This window comes from Ictalurus furcatus, chromosome 24, assembly GCF_023375685.1.
Source record: "Ictalurus furcatus strain D&B chromosome 24, Billie_1.0, whole genome shotgun sequence".
In the NCBI taxonomy this organism is placed as follows: Eukaryota; Metazoa; Chordata; class Actinopteri; order Siluriformes; family Ictaluridae; genus Ictalurus; species Ictalurus furcatus.
Genome location: NC_071278.1, coordinates 16650428 through 16662900, shown reverse-complemented (window position 1 = coordinate 16662900; position 12473 = coordinate 16650428). Strand labels below are relative to the sequence as shown.

Genomic DNA, 12473 nt, shown 5'->3' with positions numbered 1-12473 from the left:
CAGCCCCTCCAGGATTTCCCGATTTTGCGATCGCAGAAATTAACAAGCAAACTCCACAATATTCGCAGGTGCTTGCGATTTTTCTAAATTTCCGCGGATTCGGGTCAAGACGCGTCACGTGATGTCATCAGAACGCGCGTTCAGCCAAAGCCCTCTTTGATTCCCGTGTGCCGAACGGTCCAGCTAAAACGTCTCATCTACCAACAAACCACTGGGAAAGTCCATGCAAAAGAGTGTTGTGCGATTGAAATTTGGCTAAGTTTTCCGAACAAAAGCACGACAAAATCCACGAGTTGCATCGCAAATTTTGAAGAAAAAAAAAAACAAAACAAAAAAAAAAGCCACGGGATGAATTTATTCGCAGTATACTCAATACTTCATGCTGGACCAAAGCACTGGTCTGTCACCCGCACATCCCGTGTTAAAACAACTCCTACCTATGAAGCAAATTCTGTTAAAGACTCAATATTACTTAATCCTGTAACTTTAAATATGGTTTAAACCTGATCACGTATTGCAGAAACACCATCAATAGTCCAACATCGGAAAGAAGTAATCCTTAAATGCAGAAAACGAACCAAACGAGATATGACAAAATGACTAGAAAGGTGAAGGACGTTACGTCTTTAAAAACTGAAATGCATCTATACAAAGAAAATCAACAAATTTTGGAGAAGATATTGACCTCTTTTTTTTTCTTTTTCTTTTTTTTTTACCAGGACCTACACTCTTAGGCATAATGGTTCTTTGAAAACCTTCTTTCAGGGTTATTCAACCAAGTTTAGTATTAGTAATCTGGTTACAGCAGAGACACAGATTAACACTCCCTCCCCCCCAAGATCTAAATGTGTGTGTTCCATTTCTGGGGATGTTGTATCAGCAAGAAGATCTTGAACTGCATGAGAAAGTGCTGATAATCTAAACTGCCTGAAGATATAGAGATAACCGGGTGATTTGGTATTTGCTGTGAACGTAGATATTTTTGCTTGTATTTCCTCATTTGTAAGTCACTTTGGATAAAAGCGTCTGCTAAATGAATAAATGTAAATATTTTGTTTTAGGATACCAAAAAAAAAAAAAAAAAAAAGCGCACTTATTTCTGGGAGTGAACCAGAAAGTCTATTTTCACCCCAATGCTACACCTGTATAAGGAACCAAAATTAAATCAGCCAGATTGTTTTATTATTTACCAGATAAGGTTCAATTAAAGAGATTAAACGGAGCAAAAAAACACAGAGGTTTATGTACTGTTTCATCCTTAGTGTGTACTGAGGACGTGCATCAGCCGTTCTATATTTCTATCTGCCTCCTTGGCAGGAGAATAACGAGGCTTTTGTAATTACTGGTAAGGTAAGTGGGGTATTCGTCACAAACTCCTCACATTCCACGAGCCCAGCAACTGCAGCCAAGCACGGTTTCTGTGCCAGTGTACACTGTAGAATGATACAAATGAATAGTCTGCATGCCTGTCCATTCTCTTTATTTTCCTGTCTTGTTAACAAATGATATGTAAACAGTGATGAGTTGAAATGTCAGGGAGTAAATAAAGGTGGTGAAGCAGAATGAAAAAACTGGGGGCACACTGAGAGCAGATAACTTGTGCCCTCGGAAAACTTTATTGTCCCGCAGTATTTACCATGCAGGCCCATGATCACAATCAGCTATGAGCTAGCAAACAGAAGACCTACTCAATGGGATACTGCGATTTCCCGGAGATTTTTGCCATGGCACAAAAGCAGGAAGGACAGGGTCATCACCATGGGTGGGCAAATCATAAATTCATTAGCTAGCCTTCCAATGTGCTGCCCAGTCCCTTGTTTTGCCCAGAAAACTAACTGATGATACTAAAGCAGTAGCTAATGTAATGTAATGTATATACCAGATATATAACATTTTTGCCAAGAAGACTATGAGAACTTTGATTTTAGTTTTCAGCAGCATCGCCACCATGAGAGTATCACTGAAGACAAGTTTGTAAGAAAGGATCTTTTGCTCTCATGAATGCCTGGTATAAATTATAGAGGCTTTTCTAAGCAACATGGATCCAGGCCTTCAGGGCATGACTTTCCTGATTCAGGTCTCTGATTGATTCAGGAGTATAACGTGTTTGGTCAGTTTTTTTTTTATATATATATCATTTGTCACATTGGAAGAGCTCCAGGCTGTATTTCTGTTAAAGGGGCCTACGACCTGTCATCAGGCAGGATGGTATCTTAATCAGAGCTGTAGTATGATCAGGGGTGGATAAATCAGTAGCTCAGATTTTTTATTTATAGCTCGATGGACAAGAAGGTTCAACAACCAGAAAAATTTTTTTTTTTTTTTTTAAACCAAAAAAAACTTTGGCAAAACAAAACTTTTCATTTGGTTTAGCGCTAAGCTCAAACAGAACACATTTTATGGTTGTGCGACACATCTTTATTCCTCGAACTTCGAATATTTGTCGTATTTAAGATAAGAATACGCATTAAAAATGCAAAAACTGTGCATCTGAATTTAAGCACCAACACCGATTTTAATTAAAACATACTGTTGAAAAAAAAAATTACGCAAAATATTAATAATGAGTCTTTATTGGCCACATATACAGTAGAGCACAGTGAAATTCTTTTCTTCGCATACGCCAGCCTGTCAGGAAGCTGGGGTCAGAGCGCAGGGCCGGCCATGATACGGCGCCCCCTGGAGCAGAGAGGGTTAAGGGCCTTGCTCAAGGGCCCAACAGTGGCAGCTTGGCAGTGCTGGGGCTTGAACCCCCGACCTTCCGATCAGTAACCCAGAGCCTTAAACACCAAGCCACCACTGTACTAATGATGTTTTTATAAAGAAGAAAAATCTAGAAAGAATAGAAGTGTTAATAGTCAATAATTGGCTAAAATGAATAAATATGACATGACAAAATATTTGCATTCATATGTAATAATATATGTGTATTTACAATATTTGTATATACAATATTCGCATATATATGTGTAGCCTTTTTCTGTAAAGCAAACAGCGAACAGTCGGCACATTGTGGAGATACACCATTCTAGAAGCTATGCATTATAGTTAGGCTCTATCAGTGAGGAAAGGGCAACAGATCCATATTGCCTTTTCATTTTTCATTGCCTTTTATAGTGACAATGCAACTGCTTTCTTGGCAGCTGCTGAAAAGAAAAAAATTAAGGGAAAAGGATGTAGTCATTCGTTGGCCAGAACACAAATTGACTGCTTCAACAATAGATGCTAACACATGCCTCTGTGGGAACTGCCAAGACAGTGATGTGCCGAATGTACGACACATGGATAAACAATATTTCCTATTGTGCTACATAACGCAGTGCTCGTGGGATCTGGTGTCCAGAAAACTAACATTCACACAGACAGAACTTTACTTCTGTCTGCAGTGCATGTCTGAAAATGCCCGATTAACCCGTGTCCCTATGTAATTCACTATGTAAGCCGGTACACGGATGGCTGGGTTGTAGTCGGCTGTAGATTTTATCATCTCTGGCTTTGCTGAATAAGTAAATTCAACGAAGAGGAGAATAGCACACACACAGCTCACATCCAACACGTCTATACGCCATACACAACAACTACGTTGTTCCAGCACTGGAACGGAAAGTATTTCGCCTTGTAATCCCACGTGTTTTACACACAGAGCTCAGATTTTCATCAGCGCCATCGCTATAGTTAGCACTCTGTTTATCCTTTCTGCGGTTAGTTCACAGATCTGTCCTGCTGTCATTCCTACAACCTGTAATCACCTTACCATTAAAGAAATTTTACATTCTGTATTTAACTGAAATATCAAAAATGCCTCCCTGCCAAGAGCGCACAGTGGTACGTTAGAAGAACTTTTGTGTAAGCTACTTTGAGAAAAAGATCCCCTTTACTGTGTAACTGAGACTTTGCATTTGTCAGATTGTGTGCTCGACTGAATACCCGCACAAACTCCCACACTTTCACAACCTAATAATGGTTTAGATTACGGAAGTGCGAGAGGCACAGAATTCACAAAAGCATGAACACTCAACATAACGTGAGAAAGAGAAAAGAACTCTCAGTCCAATTATAGCTGTAAAATTTTTTTTTTTGTATTTTTTGGGGAGGGGAAAAAGTGCTCAGCTTGGCAGAAACAAAAGACGGAGCCAGCACAAATATGTAATAATGAGCCGTTCTTTTCACAGGATTTCAAAACTGGGCTGATCAGATCAAAAGACTCAGCAGAACCTTCATAAGTCCTGTCCTGGCTTAAGATCTGAGGTCGTGCAACACAGGCACAGCGAGCTAGACTGATATTCACAGAGGGAAAGTCTTGAGAGTTAGTCAGAGTCACTATAGACTAATAGAAGTTGTGGATGTTTCAAATGGTCAGAAGGAAGTGATTGGCAGGGGGAAAAAACAAATCTGTTTGTAATGCAGGCTGAACAATTGCGTTCCAGATGCGAGAGTGCTCTAGTCAGTCCCTACAGGATTTCATGGAGTTCGTTTTGTGATTGTTTGCGATGCAACTTGCAGAGATTTTGTGCTTTTTTTTTTTTTTTTTTTGGCAGAAAACTACTTGACTTGGTGAAATTGCAACTGTACAAAATTGTTTTGCAGTCCTTCACAGTGATGTTTGTTGGTAAATGAGACCTTTTAGTCTTTCGGCAGTGTGTGACGCACGTGAATGAACGAGGGTTTTGGCTGGATGCACATTGTGATGATGTCACATGACGCTCCTTGGCCCAATCTGCGGTAATTTTGAAAAATTGCTAGCTCCTCCAAATATTGCAGCGTTTTCTTGAGTTTGCATTCGTTTCTGTGATCGCAAAAATACTGGCGGTACGAAAGCTATTTAAAGCGACAGTCAAGTGATTTTGGGCGATGTAAGGTAAAGCTAACTGTTTTTTAAACTCAAAATTTAAAAACATACAGAGTCCCGTCCTTCAGTGAGTCGTCTCGTTCCCTTCTCAGCCCGGACCTTTTTACCCCTCTGTTTTTGAAAAACATCCCGTCAATAATATGAAAACAGAAGTATGTCGAACTGTTACATCAGATGCCTCAAGAATAACGTTAAGAGCGTGTGTATCATGTGGTAGAAACAGCTAAATATGCAAAAGCATTAAATGGCCAAAAGTTCGAAAATGGAAAAAACGACAAACACAGGGATTCATATGCGTCAACTAATGATGAAATGAAACTACTGCTTAAGGATACATTTAATTACACAGTGTTCACCGGAGTCTTATTTAAAAGCTACACTGCAGTGCGGTTTGTCCAGCTAGAGCGGTGCAGCAGTCCAGTGCATATCATATTCTTGTGTCTGGTTATCAAATAAGAGAACGCAGACCACAAAGTAACATCCTTGTCAGCAGCTATGATAATCCAAGTGCTAGCACATTTATCACAGGTTGACAAAGGTGAGAGTTGACATTCCGAAGTTTTTTTTTTTCTACCTGTTTTTTCCCCCCCATCCAAAAAAAAAAAGCTTAGTACAACCAAAAAACTTAGTTTTTATGTGGATGGCAGGCCAAATGCAAAGAGAGGGGGAAAAAAATAAAAAATTTGGACAAATATCTATAGAAAAAAACAAACAAAGCACAAGTACAGCTAGAACACGTGAACGTTACAGCATTTTCGCACCGGTCTCAGCAAATTCCCTCCAATCCTTCAAATTAGCTGCGTTTACATGGACAACAATAATCCACTCTTAATCCGATTAAGACCGTACTCTAATTAAGAAACTACCATGTAAACAGCAATTTTTACTTACCTTAATCTAATTAAGGTCATAATCGAAGTAAGCAATAATCTAATTAAGACAGGTGGAGTACTCCTGCTTTAGTCGCATTATGGACGTGTATTACGGACATGTACACACCTTAATCACATTATGAACGTCGTGTGGGAGTTTTCACCGCATTTTGCGACAGGACGCGATCACACACGGCAGTTTTACGGCGAACAAGAGAGTTCGGCTGTGTCCCAAATCGCATACTTTCCTACTATAGGCCTGTAGTGGGGACAAATACATGTATCTCGGCTACTATATAGACGGTAAGTACGCGATTTGGGACACACCCACCGCTTCAAGCGGTTGTCTATTAGCACGTACAGCATGACAAATAATTAACTGCACTTAAAGCATTCGTTAAAATAAAAAAATAAAAATAAAAACACCCAAAACTGTATACGGTGCCATGACGAAGACGAACTGTATGTTGATACGTGAAATTCTGGAGGGACGTCGGACGGCGTGACGCGGTGACGTAATGACGTGTGCCGTTAATCTAATTATGTTCTAGAACATGTAAAACGGGTACATGACAGGAGTATTCTAAAAGCGCCTCATGTAAACACCATAATCATATTATTATCTTACTCAGATTAAGGTCAATAATTAGATTATTGCTGTCCATGTAAACGTAGTCATTGACAGGCTGAATTTGGTCACCCTTCTGTCAGGGATGGACAAATAATAAATTCCTTAACTAGTCCACCAGGCAAGAGAAAGCTCTAAAGTGTAGTCCAGTCCCACGTTTGGGTCACCAAACCTAATGGATTAGGCTGAAAAAATCTTAGCTGGCATAATGTAATACAGTATGACAGGCTAGTCAGCTAGTCAAGCGTATTATTGCCCACATAGGCCACGTAGTCATTATGTTTTTAAAGTCAGGAGAAAAAAAGAAAAAGAAAAAAAAAAAAAAAAAGCACATCGTGTTTGCATCCTCGACAAAAAGTCAGCAAGTTGGTGGAAATTTTTGGGGAAAAATTTGCCCGAGTGTTAAGGTCACTATGTGTTAAGCCAAACTTTACTTTGTCAGTGTTTCCAAATACCTGCATGTTCCTCATTTTGAAAAGAGTGAATATCATCCATGCAAGCTAATTAATCCACCTAATAAAAGCCAGTATTTGTGTAATGCAACAGACAAGTAGGATTCACAACAAGTGACTTACATCATTCAATAGTTACATCATCCAGGTGCACTGCTCTCTATCTTCTGTTTAAACATCATTTTTTTTTAATGTAATAGTCCAGACATGTAATCATCTTGTCCCTGGCACATGGGCTACTGATTTATCCACCCGTTTTATCTTCTGGCTTAAGAATCTTCAGTATGATAGTATGGGGTTTGCATTTGACCAGTGCTGTTGAGTGGAAAAGAACTATTATTAGTGTAAGCTTTAGGGGCTGGGAGGTGAGAGGGGTGAGAGGGCATCGATATGACAGAAGACATGATTGACAAGAAAGTAGAGACTCCTTATCCTGCTTACTTGGATAATATGATTTTATATATATATATATATATATATATATATTTTATCTCTTTAAAAGATCCTGGGGCACCATAGAAACCAGGGTTTCTCTTTTGAGCAGCACTTTTATGAAAGTAAATGAGAGCATCACCAAATATTACAAAAGGTGTCCTGATTTAATCACAGATTTGACTTTTATGCAATAAACACGGGCGTTGGCGATGATCTAGCACAGATGTGAAGCTGAAGCAGGCAGGAAAGCAAATCTGGTCGAGCGTGTGTTCTCAGAGTCTAAAGGTATGATTATTACACAGCCGGGGAGTGAGGCTGATAACACAGGGGGAGAAGATCAGCACGAACAGCACATCCCTCCAAATGAGCAAACACACACATACTTCTCACTTCATTTCCTCCCTGGTTTATCAGTGCACCTCCCTCACACACTCAGACAGCGTCACAGCATCTACGCTGAACCGTGACACTTGCTCTTGTATTTACACAGATTATTTACTCATTGCCTGGGATGAAATCGCTACCGCTGCTATATATATTTTTTTTATTATTTATTTATTTATTTCACTGTAGGGAGCCTCAAAAAAAGAAACGGTTGACTGAAGAAAACTTATTACAATTACACGAAGAAGGAAAACAACTGTTTTGCTCACAAACCTTCAACCACAAGCTGGGTATTTACTATTAAGCACAGACACACACTTTTAACCAAACGCTTCATGAATAAGCAGTCTGTCTCAGCTTGTGTTTATTGCTGGTGATCTAGCAGTTCGGAGAATTTCTGTAATGTGACCTACAGATAATGTTACAATAATGATGCATCATCCATTCCCTTTCATTCTGCAGAAATTCATTTTTGTGTATGCATTATTGTGTATGCACAGGTGGTTACTGGTTTTTAGCGCTCTCTTATTGTAGCTCTGCAAACATACATTTGAAATGAGCTCCAAGGAACAGACCAAAATCCCTAGGAAGGGGGAGGGTTATGATTAGGCCAACCTTATTGTCTGGGCTCACAAAGCTCTGAAACACTGAAAGGGTTCCTCCTTTCTTGTGGTAAGTGAATAGACGATTGGCAAGCCTCCTATCGATGACCTTTTCTCCCCATCACACTCACCATCAATGCTAATGACCTTTACAGAGTCACATGGGCAAGTAACTCAAGCACCAAGCTGTACATCTTGTTGAAACCACACTATCCACTACATAATGTGCCATTCTGGGAGTTATGCCATTTTGTATTCTCATGTGAAAACGTAACGCGGAGCATCCAGTGCACTTATGAAATCCCACAAGGCATAGCAATAGGTTAGTGTCCAAATTATGTACCCTAGAGGTGAGGGAATACATAGTGTGCACTTTAGCATTTGCAGAGAATATAGAGTACGACGCCATTTCAAACATGAAGCAAGACTGTTTTAGCAGTGCTGTCAAACCACAAAGCAGCTCATTTGCACAATTTTGTAAAAGTAGTAAGAAAACAATCATGTTAACCTATTTATAGTGTATAATACAGAGTTTGCCTTGCACTACGAGAAAAGGTTCCTTTTGGCAGCTTACAATGGTTCTATAGTTCGACCATCTGGAGAACCCTTAAAGATTTTGCTTTCCCTACTGTCCGTAAAGATTTTGGTGATGCCCTATTCTCTATATTAAAGGGCAGACCGCGGTCTGGATATGAACCCATTAAAGTATTTCGACAAACTCTAACCAACTCTAACTAATCAACATTTTTTTTCCTCAGCCAAGGTACGGTTGGGAAAGGCAATATTGCGCAGGAAGATGCACAGACCAACCCTGTCTGCTGCTAACGAGCTGTAAGTACAATACACATCCCCCAGGGGTGTGGGACATATCCATTCTATAAAGCATTCAACTGGATGATCACAAGACTAGCACAAGGCACAGTGGTTAGCACGTCCGGGGTTGGGGGTTCGAATCCCTCCTCCGCCCAGTGTGCGTGGATTTTGCACATTCTCCCCATGCTTCGAGGGTTTCCTCCGGGTACTCTGATATCCTCCCCCAGTCCAAAGACATGCGTTGTAGATTGATTGGCATTTCCAAATCATCCATTGTGTGTGAACGTGTGTGCAATTGTCCCCTAGGATGGATTGGCACCTTGTCCAGGGTGTCCCCTGCCTTGTGCCCTAAGTTCCCTGGGATAGTCTCCAGACTCCCCGTGAACCTGTGTAGAATAAGCGTTTCGGAAAATTGATGGAAGACTAGTACAGGATGAATCATCAAAATATTTCTCTCTCTTTTGCCTGGAAGCGATTAACCATACAATAAAAACAAGAATCTCTCCAAAATTAGTGTTAAAATAGGCTACTAACATATCGGTGTCCATTTCCTAAGAGTCCATATTGGTGTCCTGTTCTTAGAGTTCTACAAAACGATGAAACAACCCTTTTGATTTCAGGTGCACTTTGAGCATTAAAACACAAGTGGTGTCATCATTCAGTCAAAAAAAAAAAAAGGCTCTACCTTCAATATTTCTATTAGAAAACAAGCTTCCATCCTTTAAAAAGGTTCGTTGGTTTGCCCCTATAACATGAGGTTTATGTTTTGAGAAAATGTTCCAAGTCCTAACTCCTTTAGGAAGGACGACCCCTACCCTTCAGAAGCAGAGCCCATGGGGAACCGGTGCAGTGTGAAGCGGTTGCAGTAAGCCGTGCAAGTTCGTTGCGCGGAGGGAGAAGTGCGCGCGCGCACAGCAGTGAACTGAAACACGAGTACTGTGCTTTCTAATCCGGAGTGTATTACACTACACTACACTACACTACACTACACACACAGGGACGCAAATAACACGGAGATAAAACGGTTACATGTGAACACAAGCGATGATTTGTCCGGCGTCAGACTGTTTGCCAGACCCCTGAGCAGAGGTGCGGTTGAGTTCCCACAGTCTCACTCCGCGACAACGCGACGCTAAATGACTACAATCAAGCCGCTTTGTGTTTCATTTAGTCGCGTTTTTAAACAAACAAACAAAAAAAAAACAATCCGGATCAAGCAACTAATACGTAAACTTTCTTTACATAAACGCAGGGTGAATAATACCAGTCCGTGAGAGAGATAGACAGAAGGACCTCTGACTTTTTTTTCTCCCCCTAACTGGTTTGTTTACTTTACGCTCAGGAACCGGCCGCTCGGACACAAAACTCACCTGAGACACGAGAGGGATGAGGGTTTGCTCCACCGACCGAGTTTTGATTTCGAGTCTGCATTCAAAGTTGCCACCACCGCCACAAGGAGACGAAGCCATTCCCGACTAGTTTCTCAGCTAATGTAGGCTCTGAGAGTGAGACGCGAGTGTGTTCACCGCCGCGGTGATTTCTTTAACACACAACAATCCCCACCACGGGCTTGTGTACATATACACTACTCGGTAATGCCGCCTCTCAGCTGCCTGTCCTTCCCCATGTAGTGGCTGGAGCAGATACAGAGAGTAGGCAAGCTAAACGGGACACACTGTAACACACACACTCACACTCTCACATGAGAGTGGGTGGGCGCAGAAACACTGAGAGGGAAACACGGCCGGCTAACACGCACCAAGAGCTGGCTGCTTCCCATATGGAGATAAACTTTCTAAAATAACTGAACCGAGAATAGCACGCGTTGTTTCTGACTCATAAACCCAGCACAAGAGCCAGAGAAGTGTAACTAGAGTAAAGAAGAAGAAGTGAACAGGGAGCAAGTGTTAGCATATTACTTCAGGTCACAGTTATACAGGCTACTCGTGTTGCTAATGAACAAAACGGGTTGGAGCAAAAAAAAATGTACAACATACGGATTTATGGTTCAAAAAGCTACATTTCTGTGAAACTGTGGTGTATATACTGTAACAATCGGAAACACAGCGAAAATGAAGACATTGACTGCATTTGACTGACACCCAACTGCTGGAACAAACAAACATAACATTAAAAAAAAAACAACAACTACAGAAACCATCACAGAAATTCTAGTAGTTTATAGTACAAATACTATTACAAACCATCAGCTAACCATTAAAACCATTACCATTATTGGTCTTGCCCTCAACTGCACAGTAGTGGTAGGTTGGTAGTGCTGGGATTTGAACTAGTTGAAATGGTTTTTAACCGCCGCTCTGTGTGCGCAGAACTTGCGAGTTTTCCCTGTGCTTCAGCGGTTTCCTCCACGTAGTCTGGTTTCCTCACCCAGTCCAAAGATATGCGTCGATTGGCATTTCAATATGGTCCGCGGTGTGTGAATGTGTGTGCGATTGTGCCCTATGATGGGTTGGCACCACGTCCAGGGTGTCCCCCACCTTGTACCCTGAGTTCCCTGGGATAGGCTCCAGGCTGCCTTTGACCCTGTGTATTTTTTAAAAACCATCTGGCAGAGGTATTTCATGAAAACTAAGCAGAGACTGAAGCCATTTGAGTTAGAACAGAGATTGCACACTCACTTTCAGTTACCATTTTATCCTGGTCAGGGTGGATGCAGAGCCTGTACTGGGAACACTGGGCATGATTCCATCCAAGTATACACCCTGAATGGGACACCAGTTCATCTCAGGGCACCATGCGCACAGACTTTCATGCCTCAGGGTAATTTAGTGTAACCGATCCACCTACTGGCAGGTTTTTTGGGAGTTGGGAGGAAACCAGAGATCGAGATAGGAAGAACATGTATAAGCAGTGAGCCCAAACCCAGGATCAGGATCAAACCAGGTACCCTGGAGCTGTGAGGTGGCAACACTATACCTGCTGCACCACCATGCCACCCTAGATGTCAAGAAGAATGTGTGTGAAAATTACATCTGTAAGGATTCGAAGCCTGATGAGGACCTGAAGACAAAAAAGGTTGGATCCAGTTATAAAGGAAAAGAGTGGGCAAACAAGTTACTGAATAATATTTACATTGCATTCAGAAATGTAAACGTGATAGAACTGATGTCATTTTGATTTTTTTAATTATTAAAATTGCTTGTACTCATCGTATTGCCCTATGTTTGGCAAACATTTGCACTCAACTGTACATCACCACACAGCGTCTCATCAATGAATTGAAATATTGAAATTTGTTGAGTGTCATTTTCCCCGTTTTGAAACACTACAAGAAAGTGTGTGTGTGTGTGTGTGTGTGTGTGTGTGTGTGTACATGCATACGTCTGTTTATATGGTTTTGGTGAAACTGTATCAATGAAGAATGACAGTCATTCTATGTTTTGTGTCTTTTTATACCTTGTACCTGCTCTCTATAAA

General features: G+C 41.0%; 1 protein-coding gene across 2 annotated transcripts in view; it reads right to left on the bottom strand.

Annotated features, from left to right (window-relative positions):
• ctnnal1 (catenin (cadherin-associated protein), alpha-like 1) overlaps positions 1 to 11791 on the bottom strand; it is a 69313-nt gene extending 57522 nt beyond the window's left edge. For both annotated transcript variants that reach the window (XM_053612424.1, XM_053612425.1), the window contains exon 1: positions 10406 to 11791. In XM_053612424.1, coding sequence (XP_053468399.1) covers positions 10406 to 10504 — 99 coding nt within the window. In that variant the 5' untranslated portion in view covers positions 10505 to 11791. The remainder of the gene's footprint in view (positions 1 to 10405) is intronic.
• Between the last annotated feature and the right edge of the window lie 682 nt (positions 11792 to 12473).